The sequence below is a fragment of the Zingiber officinale genome, chromosome 7A (genome assembly GCF_018446385.1).
Source record: "Zingiber officinale cultivar Zhangliang chromosome 7A, Zo_v1.1, whole genome shotgun sequence".
Taxonomy (NCBI): Eukaryota; Viridiplantae; Streptophyta; class Magnoliopsida; order Zingiberales; family Zingiberaceae; genus Zingiber; species Zingiber officinale.
The window spans coordinates 83418646-83438919 of record NC_055998.1 but is presented as its reverse complement, the minus strand read 5'-3'; the positions used below and the strand labels follow the sequence as shown (position 1 = coordinate 83438919).

Sequence of the window (20274 nt, the reverse complement as noted above, 5' to 3'; positions counted from 1 at the left end):
TATATCAGGATAAAGAAAATGTCTCATCATTATATTTTTGATGTATTGTACAGTCTCATCACTCATACATTACTCATATCACATATATGTACAAAAATAATATTTCATGTGCTTCTGACAACTCCACGTGCAGTATTTGTCACGCCCCAGAGGAGTCCCTGTCCGAAAAAATTTCGGCAGCATCTCCCCTATACGGTGGACAATCTGAAACTTTTCTACATCTCATATACCTCAGCCACAGGCGGCTGGAATAATAACAGTAAATAAAATCAATCACCACGCAGTTTATATATGTATTCAGCCTCTGGCTGTCACAATCACGCAGTTAATAAAATAAACAACATAGTAATACTCTGACTCGAAATCAACCCTACTCAACTACACTCGTAAAGCCCAAATCCGATTTTTCTTACCTCTTCTGCCGTCCAGGCAGGCATGTAGTAGAGTAAATCCAAATCATACTAAAAGTCCATCCAACGGAAAGATTCCATACAATATCCATATGTAAGTCCAAAACAAAACTAAAACAAAGTCTGATAGCGAAAAGCTAAAATGAAACAACAACTCAAAAACCAGCAGCGGAGTAGCACTACGTGCAGTGGGGACTAGCGATTGGAACTCCCTCCTGACAGCATCAACCTGAAAATAACAACAATGGAGGCGGGGTGAGTCCAACACTCAGCAGGTACAGTTGATATGCAAAGTAAAGAAATAACACCTAGCACTAATCATGCGTACAGTCTCCTGATAAAGATAAAGGTAATTACAAACCGAAGAAAACAGGAGAAAATCTGTACTAACCAGGACTCGGTAAAAGGACAAACAGTCCGAAAGGTATAGAAGACCTGTATACATGTCAATCAAGGTATCCAAGCAATGTGCAGCATATAAGTGCAACAAACACAAACACAAACAATAAATGCATCATGTATATGATGCCAATGTCATGGTCACCCCTGACGCCAGTCAGCCAACTCACAACATAAGTGGGACCAAGTGGGTAGGGCTGTGACGACCGTGCACTCTCCCATGAGTGATCGAGTGGACGGATGTCGGAGTACATACATACTCCTACCCCAAATCATAAATGGGGAGCGCAATGCTCTCATCTCCTGAGACGAATCTCTAACGTGCTACACGCTGCGTCACACTACCCCTGAGCGGATCAACGGAGCACCGGAAGAGTCAAACTGACATGCTACCACGCTGTATCTTGCTACCCATGAGCGTCACAACGGAGCACCGAACAGTGATGAAACTGGCAATGTGCTCGACAATAATGGAGCAATCTATCGCACAGCATGTGATCATGCAAATGGTGCATGTCACTAAGCATGGTAATGTACTAAACCAACCTCTGGACATATAATAATGGGCACCATAATGAATAGGTCATATCAAGACATACTGATCAATAAGGTATCAAACCTAGGTCCTGAACATGTGAAACATGGTTATATCACTACCCATGAGCATGATAGATCGGGTACATGATCAATACGAGATGCAATCAAAAAATCAATCAAACAGATAACATGTATTGGGCAGTGATTAACCGAAACGAATAGGAAACACAATTAATGCAACATATTATTTTCATTACTAAGCATATCTAAGACAATAAGTCAAAAGTACCCGCCTCCGATAAAATGGTGCAAATCTGACTCCGAGATACTCGTTTCGCGTCAAAGTCCTGTTTCACCAATGCAATATATTTTATTTAGCTACATTTCTCATAAATAACCAAATAAAAATCTATAACCCTAAATTAGGGGAAAACCCAAATCATAAATAAACAACCAACCACAATATTCAATTTAATCCTTGATCTACAACTACACACAGTTAATCCACTAAACTCCCAATTCATCTTAATTCAATAATTTCACCTAAATTAGCACCTCTTATTAACATTAACGAACTCCAGACTCACATAACCCATCAACACATGATCCATTATATAACTACCACACGTAGCTAAAATTCCTACAACATACCTTAAAGTCACAACCCTGTTGGTTGCTGGAACAAGAGTGCTACTAGTTGAAATTTCTGCCGTAACTAAGAAAACCTCAGCAAGTCCTCCCTATTCCCCTTACCGCCTCTGCTGAATCAATTATCCCATACCATACAGCATTAATTCACAGTAAACTAAATCAGAAATAAATTTCCAGCCCTTACCTTAGTGCAATATTGTCCCTGTGAACACACGGCCAGGAGATACAGATGCTGAACAATGCTAGCCGGAAGACTTTGCTGCCACAAACCTGTTGTCGACCCTGAGGTAGAGCCCCTCGTTCCCTCTGCCAGCAACAGGTAGACGAGCAAACAAAAATCGGCCCGATGATGAGTCTAAGGCACAGAAGTGAGACTAGGGCTCGGCGGCAGTAATCAAAGGCGCTCGGTGGCTGGCGGCTAGGGCACAGGGAAGAGGCTTGGCTCCACAAAGAAGAGGAAGAAAAAGATAGCCGGCGCGACGCGAGGGCTGAAGAGCAACACCCGGCGATGTTAAGTCACAGGCGACGGCGGTCGGCGCTCGGAAGAGAGAAACCGCCGACCGGCGGTTAGGGCAGAGAGGAGGAGAATCGGCGACGTCGGGGAGAAGGGCTCGGGCTCGCGGAAGAGGAAAAAGAAACGGGAATTAAAAAGAAAATAAAAAGAAATTAAGAAAAGGAAATGTAAATATAAACATTTCCTCGCTTAAATGGGTCGCCTAAACAGACTTTTCCGGATCCCGTTTTTATCCCCGTCAACTCGTCCGTACGAGCTTTGAAAAATTTTCAAAAATTACGGAAAATTCCTTTATTCATATCCGCCTATTTCCGGTATTTTACAGTATTAATTATGGAATTGACTCATGGGTCAAAAGTCTCATTGAGCTTTTTGGGCATGACCCAAATGATAGAATAATGGATCAGTAAAAAGGATATTCAATCTCTGGTCATGGATTGGCAGGCCTACTTAGACATCTATCCATCGTATAGGGAGTTTAGGGGGTGCTAAGCCTCTAGAATTGGGAGTACCCGATCGAAAGGTTATAAAAGAATTGTCTAGTTAGATCTTCGAGTCAAAGGAAGCATAGCTTTGGGGAAACGACGTAATCCAACCGGCTAGTGGTCTTTAAGCTAACATAGTGAGATACGGAGGGAGCATGGCTTGTAGGATTAGGGTTGTCCGATCTGATTGCAATCTTTGAGCTAGTAGAGTAAGATATGGAGGCGTGGAGGAGCCTTGCGTTTTGCTTGGAAGGAAAGAGTTGGAGTCCCAAGTATGCCAATGTGGAAGAACATAAGGATTTCGACAACCAAAGCATTCTTGCGCTCAAGAGGTTGGGACCCTTTATAATACCTTGTAATCCCCGCATTAATGAAATGTCATATCAGGATAAATAAAATGTCTCATCATTGTATTTTTATTATATTGTGCATTCTCATCGCCCATACATTACTCATATTCTATGCATGTATAAAAATAATACCCCACATACTTCTGACAACTCCTCGCACAACATTAATTATGAAATGAGCTCATGAGTCTAAAGACCCATTGGGTTTTTTGCGCCTGACCTAAATAGTGGGATAATGGATTGGTAAAAGGAGGTCCAATATCTTATTATAGGCAAACGAGTCTACTTACATGCTTGTCCATCATATAGGTTGAGGGGTGCTAAATATCTAGAGTTGGGAGGACCCGATGGGAAGGTTATAAAAGAATTGTCCATTTGAATCTTCGAGCCGAAGGAAGTGTAGCTTGGGTAAATGGTGGAATCTAATCGACTGGTGGTCTCTGAGCTAACAAAGTGAGATACAAAGATAGCATGACCCATGGGATCGAGGTTGTCCAATTAGATGATAGTCTCTGAGTTAACATAGTGATATATGGAGGGAGCATGACCCTTGGGATTGAGGTTGTTTGATCGAATAGCAATCTCTAAGCCAGTAGAGTGAGATATTGCAGGAGCATGACCCTTGGGATCGAGGTCGCTCGATCGAATGCCAATCTCTGAGCTAGCAGAGGAGGAGGTAAATCACGAGCGGCTACTAGCCTTTGGAATAGTGACTAGCACATAAGGGAGGTATTTACCTCGACTTTGCCGAGGTTCGAACCCCAAATCTCATTATAGCAACACCTTATGCGCTAGCCACTAGACCCATCCGAGGAGACGTATTTAGATTCTTACATGTGGCAAAAAGGCGATTCGTTCGCCCCCAGCGCTCCCGCCAACCCGTCCCTAGGCCAACACGGAGGAGGTAAATCACGGGTGGCTACTAGCTATTAGTGCAAATGGCTAAGACATGGAAGAGGTTATGCTCGGTCACGCCGAGTTTCGACCCCAAGACCTCATGTGGCAACATCTCATATCTTAACCATCGCACCGCCCCGAGGGGACTATTTAGATTCTTACATGTAGTTAGTTAATATGGTAATCGAGATAAATTAAATTAAACTTTATTTTATTCAATTTTATTAAAAAAAAAAAAAATTAAACTAAATCAAATCAAATCAAATTTAAAATAAATTAAGCTATTAGAATCGTTATTCATTGATTTTTTTTCATCAACTTACATTTTAAGTTTGATTTATTAAATATTTTGCTTGATTATTTAAAATTATATTTTAAATTTTGTTTGATTGGTGAGTAAGGTTGTTATTATAAATTTATTTGATTTACGATTCAATGATTATTATTCATAAAATAATTTATAAACTTTTAATCATAAACACTATCGAATTAAATACATATATTTAAATTTTGTAAATATGTCATTTAAATTTATCTATTTAATTAATTGAGTTTATGTATGTTAAACAAATATTAATATTTTTTTTTACCAAACTGCATACTAAATTTCAAAAAAATGGTTCAATTAGAGCATCTCCATTTTGATGTAAAAAGGGCACCATATCCTCTCCAATGGTGACCCCAAAAATTGTACCAAAATGGTGCAAGTAGAGATTTTTTTAATATAATATATCATAATAGGCAAGTTATATTTAAAATAATTTTAAATATTATAAATTAATATGATTTAATTTAATTGAATTTATTATATAAATTTTATATATTATAAATTCAATATATAAATTTCAATTAAATATATATTATAAATTTTAATATTTGTTATGTTGCTAAGATTATAAATATATTAAAATTTATAATATTGATAATTTCATAACAAGCACAATTAAATATTTAAAATTTCAAAATACATAACATTCCATCCTACAATTTAAAGATGCTACAAACACTAAAATAAACATACATTTAAATAACTGCAATAACATTAGAATACTAAACAAATCAATGTTTAATATTCTGGAAAATCACCTCTTAATAAACATCGAAATAATCATAAAATTTACCAGAACCATTCAAAGGATCTTGAGATCCTTGTTCTTCTTCTTGAGATGAATTGATCCTAGATCCTTCTCCTTGATGTATTATTAATGAAGTGTTAGTTGTCTGGTGAAAATATTTTAAAAAAATTATCTAAATTGTTTATGATTGTGTATTATCTTTAAATATTAAATATTAGTATGCTTATTAAATTATTTCTAATAAAATTATAAAAATACTAATTTTAATTTTCTTGTAACTAAAAACATAATATCATAAAAATTAATAGTAATTATTATCGTAATAAAAATATTTAATAAATTAATATGTATGTTGAATAATAAATTATAAGATGGAAAAATAAAATATTCTAAAGAATATTTCTTTTAGTATAGGAAATGGTATCTCATGGTTGGAGTTGAAAAAAATTTTGGTGCTCAAATAATATCAAATTAGTGTTGAAAATACATCAAAATAGAATTTGTGGTGGGAGATTGTCTTACTACCCTACGCACAAGTTACAATTACTGAAAGTATTATACGAGAATAAAATACAAGTATCGCTCTTGAAATCGAACCGATTCAAATCTGCTTTTGGCCCGGTTCGAGTCGGCTGTTCTCTGCCCCATCTCTAGCAGCGTAACCACACCACAAATCTTCTTTACTCGTTCTCCGACCGGAAATGCTACAGCCGAGCTCGCTCCTCTCCCACCCCGGCTTCCTTCCCATCGCCGTCGCCCCTCCCACCTTCTCTTCCCGTTCTTCATGCTTCTCTTTTCCTCTTCCATCTCTCTTCTCCGCCATCAAGCCCTTTCCTCTCGCCGCCGCTTCCAACTCCTCCTCCTCCTCCTCCTCCTCCTCTTTCCCCACCTTCTTCCCCTACACCTATCAGAACCACCGAGAACAGCAGGAAGAGCCCGAAATTCCATCTCATCAAGAGGAGGACTCTGCCATCGGTGACTGTCTCGTCTTCGAGGATGGCGCCTTCGAGGACGGCGACCCCTATGACCCTCCCTCCCCAGCCCCCCGACCCGAGATGAAGATCAGGCGGAGAAAGTCCGCGGCGGCTTCCGAGGTTGAACCCGAGAGTTTGGTGCCGGAGAAATGGAAGGAGGCGGTGGAAGAGATCAACTTGACGAAGAAGGAGAAGCGGAGGATCTCGCACGAGTTGAGGTTCGCGAGCCGGATGGATCGGCGGAAGAAATCGCCCGTTCCGGACAGGGAGGAGTACCGGGCGCAACGCGAGATGATGCTCGCCCGACTAAAGCCCGTGGTGCTCGATGATCCGCCTAAATTCCTGACGGATAAGGAGGCGGAGGCTGCGGAGCCGCCCAAATTGGAAGCGCCACCTGGAACAAGGGCAACTCCGAGGAACCCTTGGTTGGCGTTGAAGGGGGAAACATTGGAGGACATCACGGATTTATTCAACAGCGGAAAGTATGTGCCACCGAATGAGAACGACGATAAGAAACCCAAAGGCGAGTTTTCCCGATGTTTCTCCCTAACTATACATATTAATTATCTTAAGTGAACATTCATGCTGACATACTGGAACAACAAAAACCGAGATGAATTCTGAGATCCACTTCAAAACGGCGTCTGTAGTTCTTACCTGAGCATTCCCACAAACATGAATAGGTGGAATTCATTATCTTAAAATTGATCAAACTAACAACAACTTTGAGAATTTTGACTTACATGACATGCCTTAATGTTTCTAGATAGTCTGTTATCAGTTATAAATATCGAGTGGGATTGAAATGAGATTTATTAATGTTTCTTGATAGTCACATATAGATTATTAGTGAGTGAGAGTCTTCTTCCCACCTGATTTACAGTAAGTCAGTGCAGTTATCAGATTGGCTTTATTAAGCTTGGTTTCTCTTATAACTGATAATCAAGGTGGAATCCACCTAACAAATGTATCTCTCCTGTTGATTACTAGTTGGCAGCGTCAACCCCACTCAAGGTCTGAGATCCATCTTTAGTTTGCTTCTTTTCTCGAGAATAAGTTTGTTTGTTAAACACAAATTCATATTACACATAACTAGAAACTATATGTGCTAGCTTAATTATATAGCACATAATAGTGGAAAGAATCTTTATATTCATTTTAATATGTTCTCATCATTCATATTTTTTAGCAAATCAAAAAATTCATCCTATTTGTAAGATTATGTGCTTTCATTTCTATGGTCACAATCACAATACTTCCTTGTTATATCTTGATGAGATGACGATCCAACTTTGAGGTGAAATTAAATGAATTATATCAAAACCAGACCAGATTGTCCAGACACAATAGAAAACTCAGAAGTAGGCCTTGGTCCATCAACTCAGTGATAGATTGGATCCTGAAAAGTCCTCGTTACCTTGGGTGAGCCCAATGCTTGCTCAATCAAACTTTTTAAATCAGTAGTTGCTCTCTACCGCCAGCAGTTGCCCACTCAAATCAAACAGAAGATTAGGTCACAATTAATGAAACAAAGTGATAATTATCTCACACGCACAAAGAAGAAAGAAACTCAAATAGAGATTGAAACTGGAATATTATACTAATTGAAGCTTCATATCGAAGGGGAGCATTGATGCAATGGGAAGATGCAATGTGTGACCTAGTAGTCACTGGTTCGAGTTGCGAAAACAACCCCTTACAATGCAAGGCTGCGCACAATTGACACTTCCTCAGACTCGCATTGACAGAATGAATTTTATTATGCTTTTTCATACTGCTGGAATTGCATAATAGTGAATGTTTGTTTAACATCATCATGCATACTGGTACCAACTTCTGTCATCTAATTGTGTAATGTACTTCTTGCCTCTTCATGTAATTTCTTCTAGCCCTATCCTTTACAATTCTCTCCAAGATTCCAATAAACTGAAAATCTATTGTCTTTGAATCCCAGGCATAGCAGTTTATCCGCCTCCTTATGCTGGGACCTTGTCTTTGAATTCCTCACACTCCTTTTCATATCCATCTTTGCCCTGTTCAATGTCACATTTTGATCTTGTTGTGGTCCTGAGTATACAGGAGACAGACTTGGCCAAATATTTCATTTTTTGTGCTGTTACTCCTTAAAGCTGTCCAATGCTAGATACACTGAGAAATAGATAACTCAGATTGCATTGGTATTTATGTTTCAAGCTATTTTCATTGTTTCACCTGAAAACTTTTTAAACTAGGTGTGGCATTGGGATGTGTTAATTCGATGGCAATGTGGTTAGCAAGATCCTAACTTGAAAGGATCCCATGACTCTCTACCAAAGGATCCCTTCTTAGGAGTTTTGATTGTGGAGTTATTTTTAAAGTGTGGTATGCTATATGATTCTAAACAATTAAGTTTAGCGATTTTTCCTTGATTTCATAGGTCGCCAGAAGTTGTTCACAACTGATGAAAAGATTCTTTTGAATAAACGCATACCTAATTTGGGAGAAGCCACTTCAGTAAGTCCTTTCTTTGGCTCAATATTTCTAATTAATTGTATTTTGCAACTATATCTGGAAATAGCCTATTGCCAAAAGCAGGGTAAGACTGCGTACAATGGATCCTTCCCCGGGGCCCCTCATGGCAGGAGCTTCATTCACTGGGCTGTCCTTTTATTTTACAACTATATATTTTTTTCCAGGGTATAGACTTTGGTATATACTTATGTAGTATCACTTGTTGAAATGATCCACATAGAGATAACGGATACATATTGTACTTCCCAATGTAGTAAGTCCAATATGAATGAAATTCAAAACTGTTTTTCACTGCTGTGTGAATTTGTGAAACAAGTATGTTAGCCAAATATATAAATTTGATGCATATATGGTTCTTGTGGAGATGAAGGAACCAAAGGGGTTAAGCATGGTCTTTGACACTCACTCAAATTTCCAGCATTTCCATACTCATGTCGTTTACTAATACTCCTGCATGGGCACTTAATATCCTATTGGCCACTTGTAATTTTTTTCTTTCTTCTGATGTCATAGAACACTCAGGATACTCTATATTGATTAACTATTTGCCTTTATTTCAACTATATATATATATATATATATTTTTATTGGGACCAATTATCTTTTAGTAAAACTTGGATGTTGTTATTCTGTTACTATCAAATTCTTTCTTATATATTTCCTCTTTTCACTATCTTATAATTTTTCACACTGTATACCTTCTTGAGTTATGATGCTCAACAACATTGTTAACATTGTTTTTTCTACTTTTTTGAGTTACGATGCTCAACAACCCTGTTAATATTGTATATGTATCATGCAAGTGAATTGGATCTATACTGAATATAATCTCGCCTGCAGTCTTTTTGTATTTTTTTAATTTTTAAGAAAAAACTCATCTTCAATATCTCATAGAAATTGTGTGGCCAAATTGGTCTGGCAGGGTAAATGGCTTCCGCTACATAGTCTTGCTGCATCAGGAGAGTTTTTTCTGCTGGATAAATTACTCAAACACAATGTTGACATCAATGGTGTTGATAAGGTTTGTTACTGTTATGTAGCTATGATCCTTATTTTTATTGTTTTGAAGAATACAACTTGAAACTTGCAAGGTGCAACCGACTAAAAGAAAATTGACTTTATTTTTTAAACATAAAAGCAATAATGAGGAGTACTATTATGGATTGTGTACGTGTTTCTCATATAATTTGCATTTATGAGTTGTTCTTTTCAATTTAATCATTTTTTAAAGGAAAATTGTAGGATGGTTTATCGGCAATACACAAAGCCATTCTTTGTAAGAAGCAAGCAATTGTTAACTACCTCCTGCGAAATTCAGCAAATCCTTTCATTCGTGATAATGTAAGAATTCTATTCCTTTGATCCATCCATGCATATGAGAAGTTATTTTATCCCTTCTTGTGGCAACTGGAACAGCTCCAGTTGCTTTTCATTGTTGCTGTCTTTCACTTATAGGCTTCACTCTTATTACATTTTGGAGTCATGATTTTTATTGCTTGTGATAGTTTTTTTCAGCTTCATTTTAGAAAAGATTGATAAATGAAACAAAATTCAGAAATGGGGAAATGCACACTATTAAAGTCAGAAACGGAACAGTCTAATTGAGTGAAGATCTCTTTGTAGAACTGTACTAGAATTTTGTTTACTATGGTATTTGTGTTTATGTAAAAGCACAGGTGGGAGGCTTCCACTATCTAAAATAGACATGCATGCACAAACTGACAATTTAGGACTATCTCACCACTTCTTTACATGGCATGCCGTTTCAGGTTTAGAACACTTACACTTTTTAAGGCTCAGATATAAGCTTTCTTTGATACCATGTTAAGTCCTAGGAATGTCCCAATCTAAACTTAAATAGTTAGCCACTTAGGCGGGCGATATGTAAGTATATTGACATGCTTATACTCTATAATCATAGCACGGATCCTCTGGTCTACAATTTGCGGACCAAAGGATGGTCCACTTTATGGATTGGTCCATTTTGATGGACCCATCACTTAAATACATGGGGTCCATTATAATCCACCAATCACGATCAGTGGACCATCCTCTGGTTCGCAATCTGCGGACCCGAGGTCATTGCTTATCTAATAACTAGGTACTTTGTAATGCAGTTTGTGATGTGCTTTTCAGTATTGCTTCAATTTCTCTCTCTTAAATCTGAATAAGGTATTCACAAGTAGGTAGCACACTGCACACATGCATCAGTCTCCACCATAGGCAACACAAATCCTTTTATCTAAGCTCAATATGATAGTTAACGCTTTGTAAAATGCTGAAGAATTTTAAGATCATATATCGATTTATTTTATTTTTTTGCTTGTGCCTCATTAACATTTCTCATTTGCAACAGGATGGGGCTACCCTACTCCATTATGCTGTCCTGACAGCGTCAAGTGAGACCATAAAGATTCTTCAGTTGTATAATGTTGACATAAACCTTGCAGATGATGTAGGCTGAATTTTCTCTTATTTAATTGCTACAGTTCGTTGTTGATATTTATAGGTGAAAATTACCTTTGAATTTTCTTTAGGATGGCTGGACGCCCTTGCATCTTGCTGTGCAGACACAAAGAACAGATATAGTGAGGCTATTGCTTATCAAAGGAGCTGACAGGACCCTCAAAAATCGAGTAATCATCCATCTATTTCCATATTTATTTTGTCGATGAGAATAAAACAAGTGATTGTGCATATGCAATTTATTATAAAACGTTTCCTTACTAATTGAGTATGTTGTATCTGTCAATAAGCTAGCCAGCTAACTTGTCCATTGTTGCATTCACAGGATGGCTTGTAGTCCTCTTTTGTTAAATTGTCTGGTAATTTTGCACCCAAAATGGGTCCAAATCTTTTGTTTATTATGTCATCATATACCCTCATGAATTGGGTTCTGTTTCCAAGATCCACATCTAAATTATCTAGGAAGAGGCTCCTTGTTTTTTGTCCTACATGTCGAAATTCATATGCAGCAAATGGTACATATGGTATAAATTATGGTCAGATCACCTGGAAATTCTGAAGAATCATTATACTTCATATTGGTTCATGGTTTTAACCTGCAGCTGCCTGTTCATTCGCCTCCAAGTGAGTAGTAGGACTGTTTAAAGCAATGTCTATTTATTCTGTTCCCACGACACAAAAGATTATGGGGCATGACCAGATACCCAATTCAAGTACTTGCCAATGTAAAAAAGAAAAATTGTTACGACAACATTGTACTCTTGCTTTCTCACAATCTTTTTTTATCATGCATGCTGCTTTATATCCAGAACTTCCTACCCAATATTATTTATGCTTGACATCAGTTGATGCTTTTTATCAGGATGGATTGACGCCGCTAGATCTTTGCCTTTATTCTGGTCACGGCATAAGAACTTACGAGCTAATAAGATTACTGAAGCAGCTGCCTGTATCGAAATGATCTCCCTGAGTTCTCTTACTCTTGAGAAAGCAGAAAACGCTTTGTGACAATTACTGCCCCAATTTCTTTGTATCCAGGTACATACAATCCATCTTCTCGTCTTTTTTTTTCGTTTCTTTTTCTAATAATTGCTATCGATCATGTTAGGAACACCAGATGCTTCTTTGACTACCATAAGGTGGTTTTTGCAGATCATTTAGAAGGGAACTCTCTTGAGAAGTGATAGCTCCTCTTGCTCTACTAAGGGTATCCTTCCCATGGAGGTCAGGATGACTAAGAGAACCAATCTTGAACTTAATGGTCTTGTACAACTATATATTATCATCTTTTAATACTATTTTAACCTTAGACAAAAGAGATTTCAACAGAATTGATCAAACTTTATAATATTTTTCGATGAACCTCAAAGAAATTAAGACGATACTGTATAACTAATTTTCTTACATGCAGCAGGATGTCAATCGTCCATTTTTTTAGCCTTTTTGTTCAGGGTTGAGGTAATTCTATTATCACTTATCTGTATCAATATTGTAGGCGTTTGAATTTATCACTGAAATTCCATTAAATCTCCTCATTCAAACCAACAATTTAAGTTCAGGAAAACCCAACTTACACAATCTTATTGCAATCAGCTTCAAATAAATGCCGTAGAAGAGGTTTGCAAGTCGCCTTAATGTTGTTCTTTAGCTCTGCAACAATCTTTGTAGATTGACAGGGTAGGCAAGTTCCGGTGGACCGAAAAGCCACAGCCGAGCTATCACTTTGTACAATGCCTGTGTTGGGTGATTAATATCCCAGAACAAATACTGGTTTCGATTTCTGCAGTATGTGGTGTTGCGTAAGCACTGGTCCTCTGCGTTTCGCCTCCCCGATCCGCAGCATGCCACCCTTGGCTCCGTGAACCCTGGCAATGGTCGAACAATTCATGATCAGTTAGTTGTTTACCATTTAGAAATCCTTATGTTTGTAAAGAACAGCGCTAATTCAGAGATATAAATATGGTCACCGTATTCTTGTAGATCAGCATCAATTCGAATGCTCATTTCGTATGCATCAGCGAAAGAGTACTCAAAGCCATGCAATGAAATGCGTAGATCCTCCAGTAGTGCCTCTGTTGCATTTTTGAAATGCATCGAAAGATCATTGAGATCGACATTGCACTCATATGAAGGATCCAACACTCTGATAGCCGGAATACATCCAAGCAATCCCGTGCCTGCAACCGCGAACTTTCGTGCCCCCATGCCATACAACATCTGCCATTGATCAAACACTTGGATGTCAAGGTTGTCGAATTACACAATATATAGTGTCTCAAAACATTCGACAAAACCTTCAATTGATTCTTGAACTCGTCGATGATCGGGGTAACAATCTCATCCACCCGAGTGTCGTTTCCGGGGATGAGGGTCGCGGCAAAGGCAAAGAGATCATTGCTTCCGACACTGAAGAAGAACAGAGACTCATTCAATGAGGCAGATACACGCTTCTTGTTGTTGGTTCGTGTTCCAAGTGTGAGGTCTGCAGCAACTCCCTCAAAATCTCGAATCTGTGTTGACATCGCTATGACATCATTCCCCTGCAATTATTATCCCTGATAAATTATTTAAGTAATTATAATTACTTAAAAGATTAAGAGACAGTGAGTGAATAGGTCAATCTATACGGTGCTTCATTGCTGGCCACTTCAATAATTGCAATAGCAGCACTGTCTTGTTTCCCCTTTTCATGTTTTGTAGTGTTTCTGTGAGGACCATGAATATGAAACGTTCAAGTCCATAAAGTTAAATTTCTTCGAATCAGTCGAGACAGTGTCATTTTATTGATTCCAACTTCTAACTTTCAGTCCAAAGCATCGCAAATTCATGCTTCAAGGATAAAATAATACAAACAGCATAACTCAAAATTTATGAGTTGTATTATAAAAGACGAGAACATTATTATGAACATTTTTATGAAAATTATAAGAGTAAATTCCTTTAATCCATAAGGAATTTAAATCTTTAAAAGCTAATAATAGAAAGCCATGGTAAGCCATGATATTAATTATCCGCTATGAATGAAGAACTAAATTCGACAAAAAAATTTGAGAATGAATAAAATGTGTTTACTGTGGTGGGGAGGATTCCGGAGCCGGCGGATGCAAAGTTGACTCCTCTCCTCGGCGTCTGCTTTGCTTTGGAGAGGGAGAGAAAGGGGGGCGGACTGGCCGCTAATCCCATTGTCTTAGCTTAATTAATCAACAAAAAAATTACATGATTATAGACTGATTAGTGATATAATCGAATAATTTAAGCTTGTAATAATTAGTTGTTACCAATGAAGTCGACGCCGAGGAAGCCGTTGCAAAACCGGCCGGTGGAATTTTGTCCCTGGTAGTCGATTCCATAAGGAGGGAAATTGGCCTTCGGCGCATCATCGGGCAAGTAGTTGTTGTTTCCGACATCGACCGTGGAGTCACCGAACACGTAGATAGCTGGCAAAGTTGCGGCGGAGAGGACTTCTGGTTGGAGAAGAAGGTGGTGGCAAAGGAGAAGGAAGAAGAGTACCTTGTTCATCTTATTTTTAAGGAATGATGTTTGTTTCAATTATAGACATTGAGTTTTTATATAAATTTTAGAAATGAATAATTGTTTTTTTTTTTTTAGAGAATTAGAGGGAAACATACAATTCGACCCTTCAATTTTATATTTTGTTCGGTGAAAAATGCCATCCTCGATAATTTTAAAAATCCTAAAACTACACTTAAAATTTTTTCAAACAACTATTATTATTTTTTATAATTCAAATGTCTAAATTTAATCTTGAAGATAAATAATTTTTCCCTCTAATTTGCTTGGAGAGGAAATTTAGAATACAATTTATCAATCTCTATTCAAATAACTATCATTGCTTTTATACATGTAACATATCCTCTCTCGAGAGTCTAGTGACTAGTACATGAGGTGTTACCATCATAAGATTTGGATTTGAATCTCGACAAAGTCGAGGTAAATCGTTCATGATTTATCTCTTCCGTATTGATCCTGAAATAGATTGACCGTGACACTAAAGATGAGCGTATTTACCTTTTATCACAATTCATATAACATGTTCTTGGTGTGAACACCTGTTTATTGCATTTTGTTGAATTTGTATTGAAATTTTATGTTAAGAAGTTTTAAATTATTTTTTAATTTAAAGTTTAAAATGCTTAAATCTATTTGAGGTAACACCAAATCTGAACTGGTTTGTCAAACCAGAACAAACTGAATGAAGATCAAATTTAAACCGTCAAACCATTCAAAAACAAAGTGAATGAAACGAATTTGAAATTAATTTTACACAGAGAAAAGCTCATACAGAAAAATTAAATTAAAAATTATATTAATTCAAAGATGATTTTCTAAAAATATTTATATGTGAATTTTTGGAATAAAGATATTTTTAGAATAAGAGATGCAATTTTAATATTTTAAAAAGGAGGGACGCCATTTTGATTTTTACCTAATAAATCAAACTACTAACCATCAAAGATTTAATAATTTACACTTACACGTACACTTTCATTAAAATCAAAATGATTTTCTTTCAAATTAACAACTAATTGGATGTTCCTTGATAATAATCCAAATAAAATTGCTCATTTGATGACTTACAATATTTGTCCAACATGAAAAATCTCAGGGTTGATAATCCAAATAGATTTCATAGTCAAATATAGAACAACTATTCAGACAAAACTCATGGAGAAGACAGTGCGCTAGTAGATTTCATTCAACATGCATCTCACTAGTAAATAAGCAAGCAGTTTTATTGTCATATAATTCAGTCAAAGATATACAATATAAATGACAAAATGAAATGCATCTGATGGTTTTGAAGGATTAAAGTATTACCTTGAACTTTGTTGCAGAAGATGCAAATTAAAGCTTGCTTCCTCCTTTCCAAAATATGGTTCCCATGGCCTTAGCCTTCTCCCTCAACAGAAACTTTTGAGTTTTGCCTGTAGAAGTCTTGGGGAGATCTTCGAATACGACAGTTCGAGGAGCCATGTAATGAGGCAACCGAGCACGACAAAACTTTATGATTTCCTCTGCAGTAATGTTAACACCATCCTTCAGCTTGACGAAAGCACAAGGGGTCTCACCCCAGTAGTCATCTGGCCTTGCTACTACTGCTGCCTCGAGGACTGCAGGGTGGCTGAAAAGCACGGATTCTACCTCAATCGAGCTTATGTTCTCGCCGCCTGAGATGATGATATCTTTTGAACGGTCCTTGAGTTGGATATAGCCATCTGGTTGTCTGACTCCGAGGTCACCACTATGGTACCATCCTCCACTCATTGCCTCCATTGTTGCCTTTAGATCCTTGTAGTACCCGTTCATCACTGTGTTTCCCCGAAACATCACTTCACCAATTGTCTCGCCGTCAGCAGGAAGGCTTTTCATCGTGGCTGGATCTTTTACATCAACCTCCTCCATTCCAATGTGATGAAGTCCCTGGCGAGCCTTAAGCCTCACTCTTTCTTCCAAAGGTAATGCATCCCACTCAGGTTTCCAAGTGCAAACAGTTGCTGGACCGTATGTTTCAGTAAGGCCATAAGCATGAGTAATGTGAAAACCAAGCTCTTCCATCTTGGACATGACATGGGGCGGAGGAGGTGCAGCACCAGTCATCATGCCTACTCTTCCAGGTAGAGGTTTACGCTCTGAGATTGGAGAATTTATGATCATGTTGAGGATTGTCGGCGCTCCACCCAGATGGGTAACCTTGTGAAGATAAATGCTGTCAAATATGGCCTTTGCTGTAACATTTCTCAGGCAGATATTGGTGCCACCTTGAGCTGCTATGCCCCATGGAAGGCACCACCCATTGCAATGGAACATAGGCACTGTCCATAGATATATTGGCATTGTTGTGATATCATTGAAAAGAATTGTCGCAATTGCATTCAGGTATCCACCTCTGTGACTGTAGATGACTCCTTTAGGCCTTGATGTAGTGCCAGAAGTATAGTTTATCGAGATTGGATCACATTCGTCAATAGGCCATTGAATCTGAAAGTTAGGAGAGGCATCTCGCAGAAGAGTCTCGTATTCTAGAATAGTTGATCTATCGACACCACCCAATGCACCATCAGCGTCAGTCAAATCTGAGATTATGATGATTGTAGGAAGCTTGGCATTTGATTTGGCAAGAAGCTTTAGTGCCCCTTGGACAATGTCAAGAAGGTGAGAATCCACAAATAAGACTTTCGACTCTGAATGCTCAAGTAAAGTGGAGACCATTGCTGAGTCATGCCGTGTATTGAGAGTGCAGAGCACAGCACCAGCCATAGGGACTCCAAAATGTAGATCGTACATCGCAGGAATATTTGCAGCAAGTACAGCAACCTTCTCATACCAAACATATGAGAACAATGGTTGTATGAGAACAAGTTAACCATGAACACAAAGTAGTTATTGACCGATAGCTAGTTCATCACAGGCATACCATCTAAAGAGTGAATGAAAAATGAAAGTGATAATGCAAAACACGATGATGTTAAGTAGGTTGTGTGATCTACGCAATGTATATATGAAATTTAGGGAAACATGTGATTCATTATCAAGAAAATATTTAATGCTATCTGATTCTATGAATATGTCAGTTAAGAAGTATTAACCATAAAGTAAAATAAATAAGCACTTAATATGTAAGAGATAAACAAATGCAAACAATATGAAAGATTAGATTATCTGAACCAATAGAAAAATATATGGTATTAATGCAGAAGGTTCCAGAAGTGGTGTGTACAGTCGATGCTCTTTCATGCTACCCTCTTCCTTGGATTTGTTGAGATAGTGCCTTAACTGCTGAAGCTTTTGCAACTACAGCTCATATGTCCAAGCTATTTGGGATTGGCTACATGAATCTCATCCCTTCATTGAGTTTTATGCACTTCAAAGATTTCCTTCCATAGAAGGTTATCCATCCCATGAAATTATTTGAACATAAACAAAATCATAAACCACATCATGCATCTTCTTCAAGTCTGGACATGTGTGCAATACAACTTGGCCATTATAATTGCTAATAGAAGCAAATGACAGAATGAGAACACACTAGACAAAATTATCTCAATTTTTTTCTCTTTTGTATTTAATTTCTATGCTAAGGAAAGAAGTTGACCGTGGAAGTGAATCTGGAACACAGTAGTGACCTAAGGTGAGAAGTTGTAGCATAACATGCCGTTCAATAAATAAAAATCTAACAGACACACAAAGGTCTGGAATGGTCTAACAGTTTATACTTAGATTAGATCTATAACTCCATACGATGGATCCCTTCTAGCAATCTTATCGTTTTGGTCAATTTCTGAACATTATTTCACATCTTAAGATGAGAAAAATCAAAATCAAACAATTTAAATGCGTGCGGAATTTAGAAGAAACATAGAGAACTAAATCATTGACCACTCAATCTAGTGACAGAATATCGATAGCAACCATTCGCCATTCGTTTTTTTTTAATAAAGTCAAAATCACTGATTTTTAAAGTGATACCCACGTTGATCAATAGCAACAATTAGCAATATAATAACAGATCAAGCAGTAAGAAGGAGAAAGAACCCAATTTATAATTCAATCAGTATGGATGAGTTCAGTAGAAACTTTAAGAATAGGGGATCCTGTGCCCTAAAACTGGAGATAGAACTAAGACCATCCGATTAAAAAAAAAACCTAGGCAAAAGAATGGAGTTTACTGTGATAGCCTCTTAATCGATAAATCAATAATCAATCACCATAAACTATAATAACACATCCAGCAATCAGGAGGCTAAAGAGCCAGATCTGTAATCCTCATAGTACCAGAAGACAGCAAATCCTCTTATTTCAATCTCAGTACTCCATGAAAGAGACTAAGGTATTAGCAAAATCTTACAACGTCTCCGCGAGAAACTCCGAGGGCGGTGAGGGCGGAGGCGAGCCTGAGGCACCGGTCGCGAGTCTGCTTCCATGTATAGGAAGTGGTGCCGTACACGACCGAGGCGCGCTCGGCGTAGACGACGGCGGCGCGCTCCAGGAAGCTTATCGGCGAAAGCGGCACGTAGTTCGCCGGGCTCTTGATGCTGCCCTCCATGGATCTCTCTCCCCTCTCTCCGGCGAAGCGAGACAGTTTGGTCGTCGATTCCCAGCGTTGTCCGACTTATATATAGATGCAACACAGCCGAGTGGATTGTACAGGGGACGCAACGGTGTCAGCCCCGTATGGCTAGGTTTCATTGGATGTATAAAAAAAAATGAGTAAGTTGAAACGTAAATGTATAAATCTAGCAGGGAGACAAATACGAGCAGGGATCCTTGGTCCGTTTTTAGCAACGATTTAATAGTCCCCAACTACTAAATAGATAAGGATTATTGAATCCTTTCAATTAGTCCCTGATTTAGGAGCGGATCAAGATTAATAGGATCAGAGGATCTCGTCTGGACAAGAGCAGGGATTCTCTTGTCTACTTTTAATGGACTAGGCCCTAGTCCACTACATTGATTGGAGGGATAGGTGGAGACCATTGAATCCCTTCCATCACTATCCTTGGTCCAGGGGCGGATCAGGGCAGACGGGATCAGAAGATCTCGCCTGGACAAGAGTAGGGATTCTTTAGTCCACTAAATCGCTTTTAGCGGACCATGCCCTGGTCCATTGCATTGATTGGAGGGATTCAATTAGCAGATGGAGATCATTGAATCCCTTCAATCACTGTCCCTGGTCCAGGGGCGGACCAGGGCAGACGAGACCAGAGGATCCCGCCCGAACAAGAGCAGGGATCCTCTAGTTTGTTTTTAGCGGACCAGGCCCTGGTCCACTGTATTGATTGGAGGGATTAAATGTCCTCCATAAGCTAAATAGGTGGGGACCATTGAATCTCTTCAATTACTGTCCCTGGTCTAGGGGCAGACCAGGGTAGATGGGATCAGAGGATCCTGCCTAGACAAGAGCCGGGATTCTCTGGTCCGCTAAACCACTTTTAGTGGATCAGGCCCTGATCCACTGCATTGATTGGAGAGATTCAATGGTCCC

General features: G+C 38.3%; 3 protein-coding genes across 5 annotated transcripts; 1 reads left to right on the top strand and 2 right to left on the bottom strand.

Annotated features, from left to right (window-relative positions):
• Nucleotides 1-5936: 5936 nt before the first annotated feature.
• Nucleotides 5937-12662, top strand: LOC122001649 (ankyrin repeat domain-containing protein, chloroplastic-like). 3 transcript variants are annotated; one of them, XM_042556508.1, is made up of 8 exons: nucleotides 5937-6816; nucleotides 8710-8786; nucleotides 9727-9825; nucleotides 10047-10145; nucleotides 11161-11259; nucleotides 11342-11440; nucleotides 12133-12308; nucleotides 12423-12662. In XM_042556508.1, the coding sequence occupies exons 1-7, from the start codon at nucleotides 6021-6023 to the stop codon at nucleotides 12229-12231; spliced, it is 1368 nt and encodes a 455-aa protein (XP_042412442.1). In that variant the 5' UTR covers nucleotides 5937-6020; the 3' UTR covers nucleotides 12232-12308; nucleotides 12423-12662. The 3 variants fall into 3 exon arrangements, with proteins under 3 accessions (XP_042412442.1, XP_042412441.1, XP_042412440.1); XM_042556507.1 differs by having other exon boundaries at nucleotides 12388-12662; XM_042556506.1 differs by having other exon boundaries at nucleotides 12379-12662.
• A 13-nt stretch (nucleotides 12663-12675) lies between these two features.
• On the bottom strand, nucleotides 12676-15029 carry LOC122001650 (GDSL esterase/lipase At1g71691-like). Its single transcript, XM_042556509.1, has 5 exons — nucleotides 14549-15029; nucleotides 14343-14461; nucleotides 13565-13810; nucleotides 13238-13487; nucleotides 12676-13135 (listed from the first exon to the last, which is right to left on the bottom strand). Exons 1-5 carry the CDS (start codon nucleotides 14787-14789, stop codon nucleotides 12915-12917), a joined length of 1077 nt encoding a protein of 358 aa, XP_042412443.1. The 5' UTR covers nucleotides 14790-15029; the 3' UTR covers nucleotides 12676-12914.
• Nucleotides 15030-16003: 974 nt separating this feature from the next.
• LOC122001648 (butanoate--CoA ligase AAE1-like) lies at nucleotides 16004-19442 on the bottom strand. Its single transcript, XM_042556505.1, has 2 exons — nucleotides 19138-19442; nucleotides 16004-17606 (listed from the first exon to the last, which is right to left on the bottom strand). Exons 1-2 carry the CDS (start codon nucleotides 19333-19335, stop codon nucleotides 16137-16139), a joined length of 1668 nt encoding a protein of 555 aa, XP_042412439.1. The 5' UTR covers nucleotides 19336-19442; the 3' UTR covers nucleotides 16004-16136.
• Nucleotides 19443-20274: the final 832 nt, after the last annotated feature.